Source organism: Bacillus rossius, chromosome 1 (assembly GCF_032445375.1).
Source record: "Bacillus rossius redtenbacheri isolate Brsri chromosome 1, Brsri_v3, whole genome shotgun sequence".
Classification (NCBI taxonomy): Eukaryota; Metazoa; Arthropoda; class Insecta; order Phasmatodea; family Bacillidae; genus Bacillus; species Bacillus rossius.
In genome coordinates this window covers 278,854,620-278,872,288 of record NC_086330.1, presented here as the reverse complement: position 1 = coordinate 278,872,288, position 17,669 = coordinate 278,854,620, and the positions used below count along the sequence as shown (strand labels likewise).

At 37.8% G+C, this 17,669-nt stretch overlaps 1 protein-coding gene across 1 annotated transcript in view; it reads right to left on the bottom strand.

The window, feature by feature from the left end:
* Nucleotides 1-17,396, bottom strand: part of LOC134527632 (putative phospholipase B-like 2) — a 68,574-nt gene extending 51,178 nt beyond the window's left edge. Inside the window, exon 1 of the mRNA XM_063360487.1 lies at nucleotides 17,184-17,396. Within this exon, the coding sequence (XP_063216557.1) occupies nucleotides 17,184-17,389 (206 nt within the window). The 5' untranslated portion in view covers nucleotides 17,390-17,396. The remainder of the gene's footprint in view (nucleotides 1-17,183) is intronic.
* Nucleotides 17,397-17,669: the final 273 nt, after the last annotated feature.

Below are 17,669 nucleotides of genomic sequence, written 5' to 3'. Positions count from 1 at the left end.
TAACAGTTTGCTTCACATCGTCAGAACTGTAAATTACTGCAGCCGATGTCTTGAATGCACACTTCTTCACTTTGTCATCGAACGGATATGGCTTTCCATATATACAGTCCAACCACAAGTTATATTTCAAAGGTCCGTTTGTTGCTACGTCATCAGTAAGCTGATTGATTATGTTCTGTCTAATATCGTCAAGAAAATTACAAATGTCTTTTGACTCACTAATCGTATTTAGATAATAGTAGTCCTTCAATGTTCCACGAAATGCAGACTGCGCCAAGTAGAAGCCATTATCATTCACATTTAGAGCACCGATAACAGTCTTAGGTTTAGATTCATGTCCAGACCTCATACCAATCGGTTGCTGCTCATCTGTTTTTTTGCCTGTACGCTCACGAGTCTTCAGCCTAAAGCGAGGAGTCGAAATTTCTGCAGGTAGTTTATCAGTAGGCACACGGACTTTACCGTTCAATTTTTTCGCATGTCGTCGCAAACTATCAATTCGAGTATACCATTCATGGCACTCATCGCAACGAAACTTCATGCGAGAAGGATTCTTCTTGCATTTACTCCGTTCATGTCTCCGTGCATCATGGGTAAATGCGATAGTCATATCGCAGTAGCTGCAAGGATACCGTGCTGATGAAGACGGACCTTCCAGACCCGAACTAGATGACGATGTTACTGCAATTCTACCATTTCCAGGCATACTCTTATGCACATTAATCATTCGTTGTTGCACCGAAACCTTTACTTTCTGCCGCGCAGCTGGACCTTTGCATGCATTCACGTGCGTTTTCATATTATCTTTTCTGGCAAACTGCTTTTGACATTTCTCACAAACAAACATTTTACGAAATAGGTTCTTGGCACATTCGCTCTTTTCGTGTCGTCGAGCATTGCTGATGTTTGAGAAAACCTTGTCGCAGTAACAGCACCGATGTTCGTTAGTTGCTGTCAAATCATCATCCAATGAAGTCTCCATTGAGGTCGAATCGTCGTTCGTCGTGGTTTCCTGCACAGCCAGCTCTGTAATCATTAAGCTCTCTTCTGCTGGTGGTACCACGACTGATGAAGTCTCCTCCAATGTTGACGTCGTCGTTGCCAACGGGATCTGCGCCTTCTTCGTCGTCGCTGACGTCAGGGTTCCCGTAGACGATGGTACAACGTCCATCAAGTTCGTCGTTAATGTCGGTGAAGATGCCATCGAGTTCGCAAGAACAAGTAGGTAATTAAACGACTTATGCACCAGATGAAACCAACTAGGTGATACTTACACCGTCGTCGTCAGTACAAAACTGAGCGGTCTGCTGTCAAGGACTTGCTTATATACATGCACTCGATAGAATAATATGCTAGTCAAATCAAGAACCATTTACTATAATACACGGGTCAAAACAACATTTAATAAAGAAGCGCATATGATTGAAAAAATTAGATGCAGAGTGATACGTTCTCGTCTCATTAATTCGAACTCACCAATATACGATAGGCCCCAAGAGCTCCAAAGCTCCAACAGCTCCAATAGCTCTAAATTCTCCATTAGCTCCCAATGCTCCAAACGCTTCAATGCTCCAACAGTTTCAATGTTCCAAATGCTCCAAATGATCCAACAGCTCCAAATGCTCCAACAGCTCCAAAAGCTCCAACAGCTTCAACAGCTAGTAATGATCCAAATGCTCCAAAAGCTCCAAAGTTCCAACAGCTCCAAAGCTCCAATGCTCCAACAGCTCCAAATGCTCCAAAGCTTCAAAGCTCCAATTCTCCAACAGCTCCAAATTTTTTCAAATCTTCAACAGCTCCAAATACTCCAACAGCTCCAAATGCTCCAAAAGCTTCAATGCTCCAAAGCTCCATAGCTCCAAAGCTTCAACAGCTCCAACAGCTTCAAATGCTCTGCAGTGTTCTAATCTGTTAAGTTATTTATTTGATGAAGTTTGGACTTTTTTTCCGAATCCCTAACTAAATAATTACACAATTTCAAGATGGGCGGCTGCCTCAGTAATAATAATTTATTACTGTACTCTAGCGGGTAAAAATTACACTAACATGATTGTGGCACACTCTTATAGCTGAAAACAAGATGGTGGTGGTCTCCAGCAGACGAAAACAATATGGCTGACGTGACGCCATACCAGCTGATGATTTATACCTTGGTACTGGTGGAGGGAGGTCAGTCTGTAGGTGGCTTCCGTGGAGGATGGATATGATATTTTTTATTTTTGCTCTTATCGGTTTAGAACCAAGGACGGGAATCGATCTAATCAGTCAGTATTCTAATAAGTTATTTTTTGATGAATTTTAAACTTTTTTTCATTATAATCGGATAATAAATAAAGATTTTCAAGATGGTGTCCGTAACGATAATTGAAACAGTGGTGACAATTCAAAATGTCGGTTGTGGTGTAAGATGTTTTTATTACTTTTATTGAGAATTTTTTAAATATATCAATAAATTACTGGTTTATTCTCGTTGGAAATCGAACCGAGGACCGAAATCGTATAAATAATTAAACATTTGAAGTAAGCAACTTTTAAAATATTTTTTGTAATTTTTTCAGAATTTATAGCATTGAAATTACGGATTTTTAAGATGGCTGCCGTAACGAAACATGCAACATTAATAGGATCCAATATGGCGGTCGTAACGTAAATTGTAACAATGACATCGTACTCAACCAAGATGGTGGGCGTAACGAAACATGCAAAATTTATATAATCCAAGATAGCGACCGTAACGAAAAGCGCAACAGTGGTTTTTAAGTAGGTAATAATTTATTAATTTTTTATTATTAGATTTGATTGATTAATTTTTTAAATGATTTTTTAAAATTTTCTCGAATCTCTAGCATTAAAATTACGGATTTTCAATATGGCGAACATGACGTCATACTAGGTGACCAAATATATACTTTGAAAAAAGTGGTGGGGGTCAGTCTGCCAGCAGCGACCATGAGGAAAGGATCGGTGGCCATTTTTTCCCCTCACCGGGTTCAAACCGAGGACTCCGAGCTCCATGCCATAAATGTAGGGTTTTTTTATTAAAATTTTATTATTGAATTTTTTATAAATTTCAAAAAAATTTCATTAAAATCGGATAATAAATAAAAAATTTAAAGATGGCGGCCGTAACGGAAATTGCAACGAAGACGTCATAATCCTAAAAGAGTCTTATCGGCGGCTGTATACATGGATGCTTAAGCCTCTTTTAGGAATTTGTGTTCTTTCTAAGGCAAAAGTATTTTGAAGTTTTTCGAAGCCCTAACTTTTGAATTTTTTTGTGGGGGGAAAAAACGAGAAAAGCTTTCCTCAAAACGGGAATTTTTGAGTGATTTTGAGTCATTTTTGAGGAATTTTTGAGTCTAAAATGGCCGCCGTGACGTCAGAGCAATCGGCCAGCTCCACGGCACCAGCACCACAGCCTGAAGCCTGGCGCCGGAGGAAATTTGCATACTACTGAGGATGATTTTGTGGTCTGTGTAACATGAAACTAACTATGTAAAATATTCCGGAAGTCGCACCATGGTAACGGTTACAATAGATAGTATTTCTTCTATTCGAAATCTACCTAAAACTGGAGTAATACACACACACGCACACACACACACTTCAGACCACATTAAATAATTTGAAGTAGGTTCAATTTTTTACAATTTTATAACTAAAATACTCTAAAATTTAAATAAAATAATAGGGCTCATAGTGATATTTCAAGATGTAATTAAATTTGTTAAGAAGAATGCCTTCAAAAAGGGTTATTATTTGTCTCATATTTAGGACTCCACATTTGACTGATAAATATTCGGTACTTCCCAAAACCCCCCTGTCACCCATAATCCCCCCCCCCCCCCCAACTCTACATCTCAAAAGACAAAATTAAAAGCTGTGACCGCTACTATATATGATGTGCACTATAATAGTATCCAGTGCTTTAAATCAATATAACGACAGTAGACTATTCAAAATTCCGCTAAGAATTAGTTTTTGACTGGTAAATCAGTCGAATGTACTATGAAGAGCCTGCTGCCAGGGGCGCAACAACATGGGGGGGGGGGGGGCAAGGGTATTTTGCCCCCCCCCCCCCTCTGAAACATTGAAGTGGGGGCAAACGGGGGCAAAGAAAGTGCTGTGTAATAAATTTTTTAGATAGTAAAACTGCTTAAATAGCACAATTTTCCAACTTGAAATACAAATTTTCCCGGGGGAGGACCCCCGGACCCTCGCTTCAATAGGGGGGGGGATCGATGATTCTTTAGTTGTTGCGCCCCTGCCTGCTGTTATCTATCTGTCCGGTCACATGCAGTCCGATATGTTTTTTGCAGTAGCGCACTATAATTATACACGTGTCAAAATGCGTCTGGTTCACATGACAGTACATAGAGGGCAGAACGGTAAATTACTATTGACATGTATCTTGGTCTTTCTCGGGAGCTTTAGACAATATAATGATTAATGGAAATGCATACATAATTTTGATAAATTTCCAGAAAATTTAATTAAGAGGTTAGCAACTTAAAATTTAGTAGGCTACAAAATATGTTCTTTTCATGCCCACACATTTTTTCTTAATTTTTCTAATATTTTCGGCTACTTTGTTTTGCTTTTCAGAAACAAATGAACGGGAAAAACAAATAAAACAAAATCGTGCCGAAAAGGAAACTATAAATACATTTAATATTAGGTTAGTAAACATTTTCATGCGTTTTTTTATGCTTCTAATCGGTGAATATTGCACACGACGTCAGATTTAGATGCTCTCTGACCTGCTCCTGAATTCTGAATGTCAAGTTCGCCAACTCTGGTCAGACAGATCCGCTCCACGCGACTGTACCATCTGCCCACGACGTCACAGGTCATGTGAACCAATCAAATGCCATATACGCATCTGCAACATCGGCTCCGACAGATCAGACATACGCGACTGTGCGAATGTGGCAGACCCTGAAGTCTGGGCCTAAAATAGTAAAACATCACTGATGCATAAGTTTACTCATAAAAGTAAGTAAACTGCGAGAGTTCACTGACTCAAGGCGAGCATTTTTAAATAAATTTGCAATCCAATTATAAGAATGTATTTTTTTACTTTTTAACGAAATCTCATTTATAATGTAACTAAGTTTTCAACGTGATTTTGGAAACTGCGATGACTACTTGTTTAAAAAACAATACTTAAGAGGTGTGGTCAAAAAATTTAGTGAATAATTGTATTACGAACAATATAATAAGCTTACATCAAAATTGTACTAACCTCCTTCAAAACACTCTCCTTGGATTGCGATGCGCACATATCCCAATGCTGGTTCCATGATTGGAAGTATTTATGGAAGGGCCTTCAGCTGCTCCGTCGTGCTGGGAAAGGTGTCAAAAAAGGTTTTTCTTTAAGCACGTTTCATTTATATGCTTGCCTCTTCGCAAAAAAAACTTAATGACAACGCGTTGTTAGAAATCTTTGATAAGAGATACGAGAATTTCACGCATTCATTTAATCGCAAGCTAGAACGTAAACCATCACACTATCGCACTGTGCTCATGATGGGCGGCAGTTATTTGGACACCCCCCTTTACAACCGTGAGCCAACGATGCTCAGCCGGGAGAGAACTAAGCGAATCAGGTAGTGCCAATTAACAAGGATAAAATTGTTCTCTCTAAGAAAATCAACCAATAGGAAAGCAATCATGGGTTTAGCATACCTATGACTTTGAAATTCTACCCTGAGGTCAGTCGAATCCGCGTAATTTTCGGGCGTCTATCCACGATGAGCGACAGACACGATAAACACGACTTTACTCTTCCGGCTCTGGAAGCCTACTGACAAGTCACAACTTGTCCAAACTTGACACTGACGATCTCAACGGATCAGGCAGTCGGGCTATTGCTTCAAATAGATGTAGCGCCCGTAGTTGCTGCTATAAAAATTTCATTCACCATATTTTTGATCACACATCGTACTAAAATTCTTAAATCCATGTTGTAAAACCTTTCTTTCTTAAAAAGTAATGTGAAACTATTAAAGTCTAGAATTTGAAACAATGATTTATTTAATATTCCAAGGCCAATCTCTGACTTACATAACGCAATGCTCTGCAACTGCATCCTTTCTTTGCACGGTAGCCCCTCCCGGAAAGTGTACCTGGAGCCTCCCTTGGCTGGTTTGAAACCGACCTCCGCTGCCGCGCACTCTTACAGATACCGCATCAGGGCCGTGGCCGGGATTCTGTGAAGGAGGGAGTACATACTGTTTTATGAGTAAGTTCAAGATCAATTTCACTAAAAGACGGTTGAAACTGCTCCATTAAAAAAATGTTTATACATTTTCTTAGCGAAATGTCACTTTTGCAGTAGTTTAAAAAAAATATTATTTAAAGTGTAATATATATATATATGGTTCAAAAACACTCATTTGATTCAAACGCATATTTTGTTGTATTTTCCAATACAAAATTATGGTTGTTGTTAATTTTGAGTCGGACACACAAATCGGTATTCGTTTCAAAATACAAATGAGTATTATGTTGGGTTAAACAGATCATTCTCGCTGTAAGGCCCTGATTACACTGTTGTCCTTTCGCTCCCAAAACATTCCTTAAAATTGGTAAAATAATTTGCAGCCATGTTCGACAGGTTTGATTACTTCAGTTTCCATCAAAAATTTCGTATATAAGACTGCTCATAAAATATTTTTTACTATGTAACGAAAACAAAGTGATTAAAAATTACAGTTATTTGAAAAGTTAAGAAGTTTAAATTTTATATAATGTACTTTAATAGAGTACAGTGTAAACTCTATGTAACGACACTTAGCGGACTGAGCATTTATCGGCGTTATAGAGAGTGGTAGTTAAATAGAGAGAAATAAAAAATATTATTTTTCTATTCTATAAAATTTTGATCGGCCCCGAGACAGGCATATTATTCTGGCGTTGTCTATAAAACCATGATAGCATTGCTTGATCCAGATCTTCGTATTGAGATTTCTGTAATTTCTTAGCAGATTTTCTATCTTCATCTGAGTGAAGAATTTTTTCTTTATTTTTACATATTTTAGACACGGTAGAGAAGCTAAATCCAAAGCATCTTCCAACATGACTGATCTTTTCTCCCGCCTCCATTGAGCGTATTAATAAAACTTTTTCGCCAATACACAAAGATTTTCGTTTACTTACCATGTTTACAGTTCGAAATTATGTAAGCAACTGCAATAATGATAACGTGTTACAACTTGAAAAAAGTCTAGTGACCGAGGTAAACATGTGCAAGTTCATCATACAAAAAAATGACTAAATTTCTTAGAATCTCCGGCACGTCTGTCGAAGTAAACACGTGCTAGATACTACAACAACAAAACAGCAAGAAAAAAGAACGTACACAGCTGCAGTTATTATAAACTTATAATGCCGTATTGTTGTCGTTAAATAGAGTGAGCGTGACGCTATATAGAGTGTATTATTGTATAGAAAACAAGGTAAACCAACCAAAATCAAGCAATTTCGACGTTTTAAGGAGTTTGTCGTTAAATCGAGTGACGTTATAAAGAGTTTACACTGTATTTCAAACTTTTAAAAATAATAATCAAAAGAAAAATTCTAAGCGAGCTCAGTTCAATAATAAATTTTGATAGGGTGACAGAATTTGAAACATGTTTGCGCCTGTCTGTCGAAATTGATTTGATGGAGAGAGTTGGAAGCCATGTTTATTCCTTATGGTTGGGAACGAATAATTGAAGGGTGGTGCAGGACCTTAAGGCATCCGGAGGTAGTTCCAAAGAATAACATACATACCAGTTTTTGAAACCAGGACCATTCGTAAATCAACAAGTCCCCTAATTTCAGCGGAGGTATTTTTTTTTTTGCCTCGCCACTATCGTATTCTGCATCTTGAAGTTACATAATTCTTTCTTCTTTTTTTTGCACGCCACCGAAAATTTAAAAAACCGGTATAACTAGCGAGCAATAATGCGAAATCTCGTCCGTCAAGTGGGTCTAAACGAATTAAAGACATTTTCTCTTGTTTATTCGAATTGAATAAATCAAGTTTAACACATAACACTCATTATAATGATAGTTATAGGTACTAATAATAATACTTAAATGAAGTTAATAAAAAGGGACTGGAAAATTTCGCGGTTTCAGGTACCACTAGGATAGACTCAACAGTCCTCTACATATTCGGGGAAATATCACCTGTACATTGTCTGCTAGATTGTGTGACGACTCAACCGGGTAGCCTGTGTTTCGAATCTTTTTGTGTTGACCATTTTTTATCGGTCCTGAGTCTTACAAACAAACTGCGAGTCAATAGTTAGAGCAGCAAATGATACATGTATTGGAATTTTTTGCCTGTTAATAAATGAAACTACCTTATTGATATCACTGCAATGGCTTGCACAAAGATAGTCTGCAATCTGCTGATATTTACTTTAAATTGCGTCGTTACTCTGGGTGAATCACGGACATTACAGTGTTTATTTTATTTGAGTTAAGTACTGGATGAGTTTCACTCGGCGATTAGCACCAATAAAAAAATTAATGTAGAAAATTTGGACAAAGTTTGTCGAAGTAACTTAAGGCATAGAGTGAGTAAGTTTGGAAATGTGTTATGAGATTCAGCACTTAAAAGAGAAAAGCTTGAGTCATGAAGAGGGAAAAGAATAGAGTAAGGAGATGTATTGAATTAGCTGGTGTTGAGTTGAAACAAATGAAAAACTTTGAGTATGTAGGAAGTGTATTGAGGGGAGGGGGCAAAGGAATTATTTAAAAAAAAGTACAAGGAGATGATGTATTCTAGGTGTGTGTGTGAGAGATTTGATATAGAAGGAAGTGCCATTACCTATTATGTGTCCATAGTCACTTATGGAGCACAGACTTAGACTGTAATCAAGAGAGATGCTGGGAATAGGAATGACGTTATGAGTAGTATGTTGGCAATTACGAGACGAGATAGGATCAGAAATGAGATGGTGCAGGCAAGTGCAGGAGTACAGGACTCAAATGAGATAATGAAAAAAAAGGCCAGAATGAGTTCAGAGAATGAGAACATTGGATTCTACCTAGGCCTAGGAAAATGATAGAGTTGAAGTACACAGGAAGAAGGTACCAAGGAAGACCAAGGAGGACATGGGAAGAGAAAATAGTTAAAGGAGTGCAGGAGAGAACAGAGTAAAGAAGGAGAAATGGTGGAGGAACAGAGGAAGATCAAGGCATTTTACTTTGCTGACCTGGCCACAGGCTGCAAGCATGTGAGGACGATGATAATGATGACAATGCATCGAAGCTAAAAGTCACCATATCTTGTGATAATCAGGGACCTGAAAAATTCGCATTATTACTTAGCGACAGTCCAGGTTGCAAATGTCTATAGAGTTGAATGATCATCATTGTATAACAGGTTATTTGACACGCTCTGAAGGACTTCTAAACCACTTTCGAACACTTATAAAAATATCCTGAAGAGTAATGATCGACCCGAAGAGAAGTTGAACATAAATAAGTTAAAGGTATTTGATTAAATAAATTACCCATATAACGAATATCTTGACAAACCTTAAATGAATGAATAATAACCCTATAACACATACATAAAGAAGCTTTAGATAATTCATGGGTCAATAAATGAAAAAGTTAAATAAATATAACCAAATGATAAAATTTTTACTATCAAAAACAAATATTTAAATGTAGATAAAGCCTTAATCCTCTATAAATCTTATTCAAAATTAGCACATAACACAGATATAAAATAGTAATTAATGCATTATACACTAATAACGAAGATAAAGATGGAATGTGAAAACGCGACATATAAAATTTTATGCATATGTTTGTGAATTATAAAATAGTACCAGAAATAAAATTAAATTTTCAGTCTATAGCGATAGTGTATATGTCACTAAATTATTTATTAGTAAACGTACGGAAATTTTGTGGATACATTTGGTTGCAAGCTAGAATGCAAAACTTCCTGCTCTTGCACTGTGTTCATGATTGGACCGCAGTTATGTGGACACGCCCCTCTGCGACCGTAAGCCAACGATGCCCAGCTAGGAGAAAAGTAAGCGATTCATATATTGCTGATGAACAAGATCAAAAAATAAATAAGCCATTGTAAAAGTAAACATTGGTAGAGCAAACATAAGGCTTGAATGGCAGCCTGACGCCAAACGAATTCACGAAATTTCCGGGTCTCTACTCCTTAGGTTCAGTTACATTATCAACCAATTAATAACGTCGATTAGCTTCGAATTCTAGGTACACTTGAAATATGAATTAGTACATACGGGGCATAATTAACCATATTTTAATAGAGTTAAAAGTGTTTCAGGAACAATTTAATGTTCCCTTCAACCCAGCTAATTGTTATCTCTAATTATTAATAGTCTGTGTATGGTTCTAGGTACATAATTTGACTAAGTAAATTTCCAAGATAGGCAGCCGATTGTATTCTTTACTTCCGGGAAATTTCTACCAAGATTATTGCTATTTGTTACATGGTCCATAGACCCAAAAACCATCGACCACTGAAAATTTTGTATAGACATCACTTTTTCATGGACACGATAACTGTCTGGTTTCGCACAGGTTACTTCCAGACTATTATCTCAGTCTAGTTATTTTCTGGGCAAAATTAGACCAAGAAAGTAGAAATAAAGAATTTTTTAAGAATTGAAAATTTGCTTTAACTTCCTACCTAAACATGAAAAGTTTCCATATCTCTTATGAATAGTAAAAAAAAATGCTTGAAATATTCTCTACATCACTCAATACGCTCAAAAGTGGGGGGAAAATAGAGTTCGGTAGACAAGATAATTCATGACTACTTATAGTTGGCACAATATAAAATTTTGTCTGAAAAGATCTTCTGTATATTCCAACCTTCATCGAAAAGGGTTAAATTCGGTTTGAATATAATTAAGCCCTTTTTGCTCGTCGTTTAGAAATACTAGCTGTAGTACCCGTCTATGAATCAATATACTTGCCAAATTTCAAGTCGGTAGGTCTTTCGGAGAATTCGTGATGAGTGAGTCAGTCTTGAGTGGTACGTATATGAACTTCGAAATCTACCTGTGCAATAGGCCGAGCCGCACGGGAATTTGTTATTACTGAACTATTTCAAATTAAGAGTGTATGATATTAAATTCAAATTCACAGATAAGAGGGTATGCAGGCAAGGAAAGGCCTTCCGAAGTGAAAAAAGAAAAACAAAATATTGTAGATGTTAAGCATTCGCCGTCAAAGAGGTCGAATTCCGAAAAATGCCCCACAGCTCTTTTTGCATTCTGAGATGGCCACGCCCTTAGCCAGATCTACGCCTTCCATGAAGGTGAGCTTAGTTCAATTATCCAATTATCGTTGGTTTCAGACCTGGATTACCGGACTGTGGGAAAAGTGTCTTTTTTTTCGTCAGGGACCCCTGTTTAGCCCACCCACGCACTCTGTCATTCATTTATCGCTGTGATCCAGATATATCCATCCGCATATCATAGACCTTCGGGTGTCCAGGCCGAACACTACATGAAGCGTTATTCGATGATTCCAGTCGGAAATATCCGTAAGTTTGTTAACGTTAATAAACTTTAAAACGTTAAAAGGTAGAAGAATTAAACCCAGACCGCCATGTCACAGATGTATGTCCTAAAAGTGTATCTTTTCATAACTTATTTTCGAACAAGCAAGTTGACATTGGTGATTTCAAATTTAAAACCACGGATAATAAATATTGATATCACGATAATCAGAGATGAAATAATCACCTTGGAAAACTTCCATCAAGAATGAAAAAAAAAACACAAAGATTTAAGCAAATGATCTTGAAATCATCATACATTTTGAGCGTCCGTTTGATTTTTCAAATTTTATTTTAAAAACTAAGTGGAAATCTCATTCTTAGAGATGATTTCTTGCAGGAAAATTTGATTGTTTGCAACATGTACAAACTCATTTCATACAATTCAGCCAATGAGGAAGCACAGAACATTAGTAGTTCACCCTGGCATAAATACTCCATGCAAAACTAATTCTGCCAACAATAACATAAGGAAAAAAATTACAGTAGATTGCAGACTATGCCGGTGCAAATCAGCTAGGCGAAAACATATTAACTCCTTTATTACTTCGCAGATTTATTAGATAGCAAAGTAGATTTGAAGCACATGTAAATCACTTTGCGTTGCTCATTGGACTACAGTGCTCTTGACATAAACAAGGAGGGGAAGTGGTTACCCAATCACTAGAGGCAGTGATGTTTCGCAAAGTAATCTGAACGCTCTCACTTGAAGAAATCACAAGTAACTTTACGGACTTCTCAAGAATAATTCAGCTAAAATAAACGAAGAGTAATTCGTTATTTAAAATAACTTGATCTTCGTAGAAGAAACTACGCCGTATTTAAACTTCGGAATTATTTTTTTTCCTCGTTATAAACAGAGTAAACGCACGCATGGAAGTAATGTGTTTTTTTTTTGCACGATTCTTAACCAATTTTTGAATGTTTATATTATACATCTAGATTATTCTTGTGGGTTAAAATACAAAGAAATTAAACATTATTCCCACAAATTTACGAAGAGAACACTAAGTTTTTAAGGATCTCTCGATAATTTGGAACCAGCGTGTCTCGTAAATTTTGGGTGAAAAGTTTTAACAGTGCATTATACGGAATTACAATATATCTGCGCCTGCGAAATCTGCCTTGAGATTGGTAGCCATCTTCAAGAGAAGCTATTGCCTTGTTTCACCAGGCCACTCAGAACGTGTTTGTTTTCGTAAATAGTAGCTGTTTTCAATCTGCCCACATTGGGCGTGTACCTGCAAGAAACTATACAAACACGAAACACAGGCACTGCTATCGTGATTTAATTTTTTTGTACATACGTCGTATTATGTGCTGTACGTCGTGCTGCATGTTTTACCGTATATCTAGTCTCGGAATAGTTGCACAAAAAAAATACTGGCATTAACAGTCAAGTGTGACCTTCCAAATTATGTGAACTTGTTATTTAAAAATGAGAAGGGATAGAAAAAATTACGTTTTAGATTCCCTTCAGGATATACTACACCGTCCTCTGTATACTCGGGTATATAACGTAGGTGTATTGTCTCAACTGGTTTGCCTGTGAATCGATATTTCTTTGGTTGAGGGTTTCTCATTGGCCCAGAGTCGTCTAGATGAACAGTGAGTCAGTAGCAATAGCAACCTACAGGTATGCGTATAAGGATTTCAACCTATCCCCACAAATTAGCGTTATTAAGAGGCTTGGTGATATACGCGCAAGTTAATTCCAGCCTGAAGTGAGATGACTCCACGAGATAATCCAGGCTCTAATCATCAGCTCTATAAATGATATATATTTCTGAAATAGATGTGTGCCTTGGTTAAACATGAAGAGCAAATCAGTTTCTACGCTGCTGTAGAATTTCTTTATCTGGAAGGCACTTATCTTGTCAAGCTTATCGTAGCACGTATTGACTATTGAGGATACCCAAGTCATGGTACAAAGTGTACTTTGCAATCAGGTCAAAAGCCACATGTCTACGATTTTCAAATTAGAAAAGCTATGATGCTCGTTTTTATCTATGAAATAAAAATAATAGAAGTTATTTTTCAAACGAATATTTTATTTAAATTATTTATTGTTCTTTATATTTTAGTTTAAAAAAACACTGTATACATTGCCCAAATTTTCTATTCATCTCCGAAGTAAATATTTCACAGCGTATTTTATATATAAATATATATAAATATATTTATAAGACCACAAAGAGGAAATTAAATTTTCCCATAGATATTTTCCTCTACATATTTAACAAACGTTGAGCAGTTTATCTGTAGAGGCAGGTATTTTAAACGGAAAAATTTGATCGCTCGTTAGACTGCGATAAGGTGTCACTAGCAATTTCTCCTTTGTGACTGGCGGCCGTCTGCAAGAAAAACCATTGCCTTATTTGGCCGGGCCATTCAGGACGCGTTTGCTTCCGCACTGAATAACTGTAATTGATGTTCTAATAGTGGAGCCGTACCTGAATGAAACTCAGCCAATCACGACACACAGACAATTTTACAATGTTTTACCTCTCAACAAGTCTAGAAATATTTTCCCGAAAAATATTTGAAACGAATAAGAATTTTGCGATGCAATTTAACTATAATATGTTTTTTTTTTAAATGTGGCATTTTAGTGGCACGATTTTCTTTTTAACGTAACTGGGAGCCCAAACTTATGCACAGCAAATTTTAACGTAAACAATATTTGAGTTAAAAAATATTAAGGTAGTATTTTTATCTATGTTTTGTTTGCTATGTCAATACACATTTATTGCAAAATTGACTAAACAAATTTATCTTACTCCATCTTTAAATTAAGTAAGAAGCAAAAATTTCCCCGATAGTTTAAATGTTCGAGATAAAAATAAAATCTAAAAAAAAAAGTACGTTTAATTTATACGTGGAATTATTTTTTCATATTTCACTGACAAAACGATTTATTTAACGCCACGTTAATAATTCAGTATTTGCCGGCCTTTTGGCGTCATTGATTGATTCTGTGGCCCACAAGTGCTGCGGATCACGAAACACAAGCCGCACATTGGTTCGTAAACACCAAACACGGCAGGTGTTTCGACGGAGCGCGGACACCGCGAGTGTCGGCGAGTGTTCGCACCAGTCTGCAGGGTCGCCGGCCTGATGCCACGCCGCGGGCTCCCGGGAATCGACGCCACGACCCACCACATCAGCGGACCGCTTCGGATGTCGAGGCCACAGGGGAAACATTCACGCGAGTTGTTAAAAGCTGCTCGGCGCAACTGACTGTTTTTTTTTTTACAACAACAACACTTGAGAACAACGTTGCGTTCGGAACTGTAACCTTGCATCGGGAATTAATTTTTTTTCAATGAATATTTATTGCAGCTGCAGTGTATGCAAATTTTCTGTGCAGATAATTTATGTTCCAGTCTACGCCATAAAAAAAATAACGGTAACCGGTCAGTCGCGTACTTGACTTATAAACGACAGCAAGTGTGCGACTTTTAGGCAATTTATAACACTTTATTATTTTTTGAATATTTAAGTTATTATTATAGATTTATTCAAGGGAATTTGTATTTAAAGATATTTATATAGTTTTCTCAGGCCTTTCAGCTCGGCATCTTCAGCATCCTGTCGCCAAGCGGCAGTGTTCTTCATTTGTTTTTTTTAGTGCTGTTCACAGCATCTCATGTATCCCGTGAAAAAGCGCATCACGCCATTCTAACACCCTTTCCCCACCTCCCTTCCAGCGCGATGCTTCGCTCACGCAAGAATCTTTCCCCGTGCGCGCCAGAATCCTTTTCTAACTAATCAGCGTCCTGGCCTGCCCACGTTTAGCCTTCCGCGAACTACTTCTTGTGAAGTTTGATTTCTCCCCCCAACCCCCTCTTCAGGACACAATACTCCCATGTTTGACCTGCCTCGACCTCTCGCACTACTTCCTGCTCCCTGCGCACTGATACACGAGGTTTTCCGCGTCCCTCGGCTCTGGCCGCGACATCAGAGAGACTCCGTGCACAGGTGTAACATCCGTGTTCGTCTGAGTTTTTCTTCTCGTGCGTTAGTGCAGGTTTTTAATGCGGCATGTAGTCGCTAAACTATATGGGATAGTTCCCATAATATTATTGTCTTTCGAAATGTAGTTTAGTTGCTGGAATCGTTTACTTTTTTTCTTATGTTGTGCCACACCTCGGACCATGGATGCTCCTGTCGTCGGCATGTCGTGACGACACTCATTCTATTCCCACTTTAGGGTGAGTTCAACCTAGGTTTCTTAACTTCTACCTCTTCCCCCTCCTTTTTTATTCTAACGTAAAAACTTTGTGTCGGTTTGTGACCATTTTATTTGATGTCAATTCGCTGCATTATTTGTTGTGTAATGGGTTCAACGTTTCCACGTTTCTACTTCTTCACGTTTCAAGTTTCTGCTGCTTCTACTATTTCAACCAACGGCTTCATTGGTTTCCTTAATTTTGAGGGTTTCCCGCAAAATTCGCCTTCAGTCCTGTGGATTCCTTCTCAATACGCTACTTCCTGCACTTCTGCTGAGCTCCAATGTTTAAGGTGAAGCAACAACTTTTATTTCTTTTATTTTATTAACAAAGCACTGGAAACTTTGGGCCTTATTACAGTTTTAAAATGATAATAGCCAAATTTATGTTCTTATAAGTACATTATGTACAAAGGGTCCTTTATTTTTTTTATCCACCCACATGATAATGTTGATTTATTACTGTAATCTCATATGCAAACCAAGATAAGAGACAACAAAATATATAGTACATTGTATACAAATTTTTTTCTTTTTTATTGTTTATTTAGTGGAAAATCCTGGTCATTATAAAGACTTCGAACTACTTATTAGTATGTTAGGTTTTGTAACAGTTCTCTCAACCTCTGTATTATATATGCTTTTATAAACTCGGCACGCATCCAAGCCTTTATTTGATTATTTTTCATAACCGAGGGACCGTGACACAAGACCACGCGCCAGTCTTCGCGTAGAGGCGAAGAGGCGTGTGATGCACGAGCCGGTGTCGCCCTTAGCGACCTCCATGCTTTCATAGCTCGAGAGCCAAAAGGGCTGCCTATAGGCCTATAAGGGGTGACACTCTAAATTATTACGCTTCATTCATTTTGTTTTTTAGATCATGATTTTAAATAAGCTTATATTGCTGCTACGAACAATTTCTATAAATATTTTATCAATTTAATAAGGGTTAATTAAATGCATTTCAGATTCAAATAGCTGGATTTGTATGAAAAGTCAAGCATTAACAATGAGCTTTTTGTCGTGGTATACAGTTTCAAATTAAACTTTTGTATAGGTTTTAGTCTTAAATTTTTTTATTATTTAGAACATAAATCTAAATTTAAAAAAAAAATTGATTTTCCATAAATCCCAGAAACTCTAGTTTCTCATAGTTTTGGAAAAACAAAAACTTTATTAAATAATAGCCTAAAAAATCATAAACAAACGAATGGTTCATTCAGGAATGTGTGGGTACTAAAAAATATCATTCTTATAGTTCATGCTAGCCCCACAACATTCATTAAATTGATGTATCCATTTATAAAACTTATTATTTTTATATTTTAAGTTTCTAAAATCATAAGCAAAAAATATGTAACGAACTATTTAGGAAGACCCAGGAAATAAACTGACCCTGTGCTGTTGATGGAGTTCTCGAAGGACGCCGACGCCGTGAGGTTGCGCCCGTCTCCCCAGGCCGCGTCCAGGGGCGTCTCGGCGTAGCTGACGGCCAGGCGACCGTCGGCGCCCCGGGCGACGTAGGCGGCCAGCGGCCCGTCGCGGGCCGTCGCGCATGCGCACAGCAGCAGCAGCAACAATGGACACGCTGCAGGCGACATCTCGTGCTCTTCTGCCGTGCCGGAGCGCCGCGCGCCGCTTATATAGTCCCGCGGCGGACCGGCGAGGGAGCGGGCAGTGGCAGGAGGGGGTCGCCGAGGAGGGGAGTGGGTCGACTTCGTGCGGTGCCTTGAAGATAACAGTTGGGAAAATTGGTACCACTTGTACTAATTTTGAGAACATTCAGATTTGAGTAAAGTAACGTGACATTTACTTTAGTCGGGCTTGCGCTGGAGTTCCTTATTGTAAGCAACCTGCAGTCAGAGTGAAGCAGCGAACGTG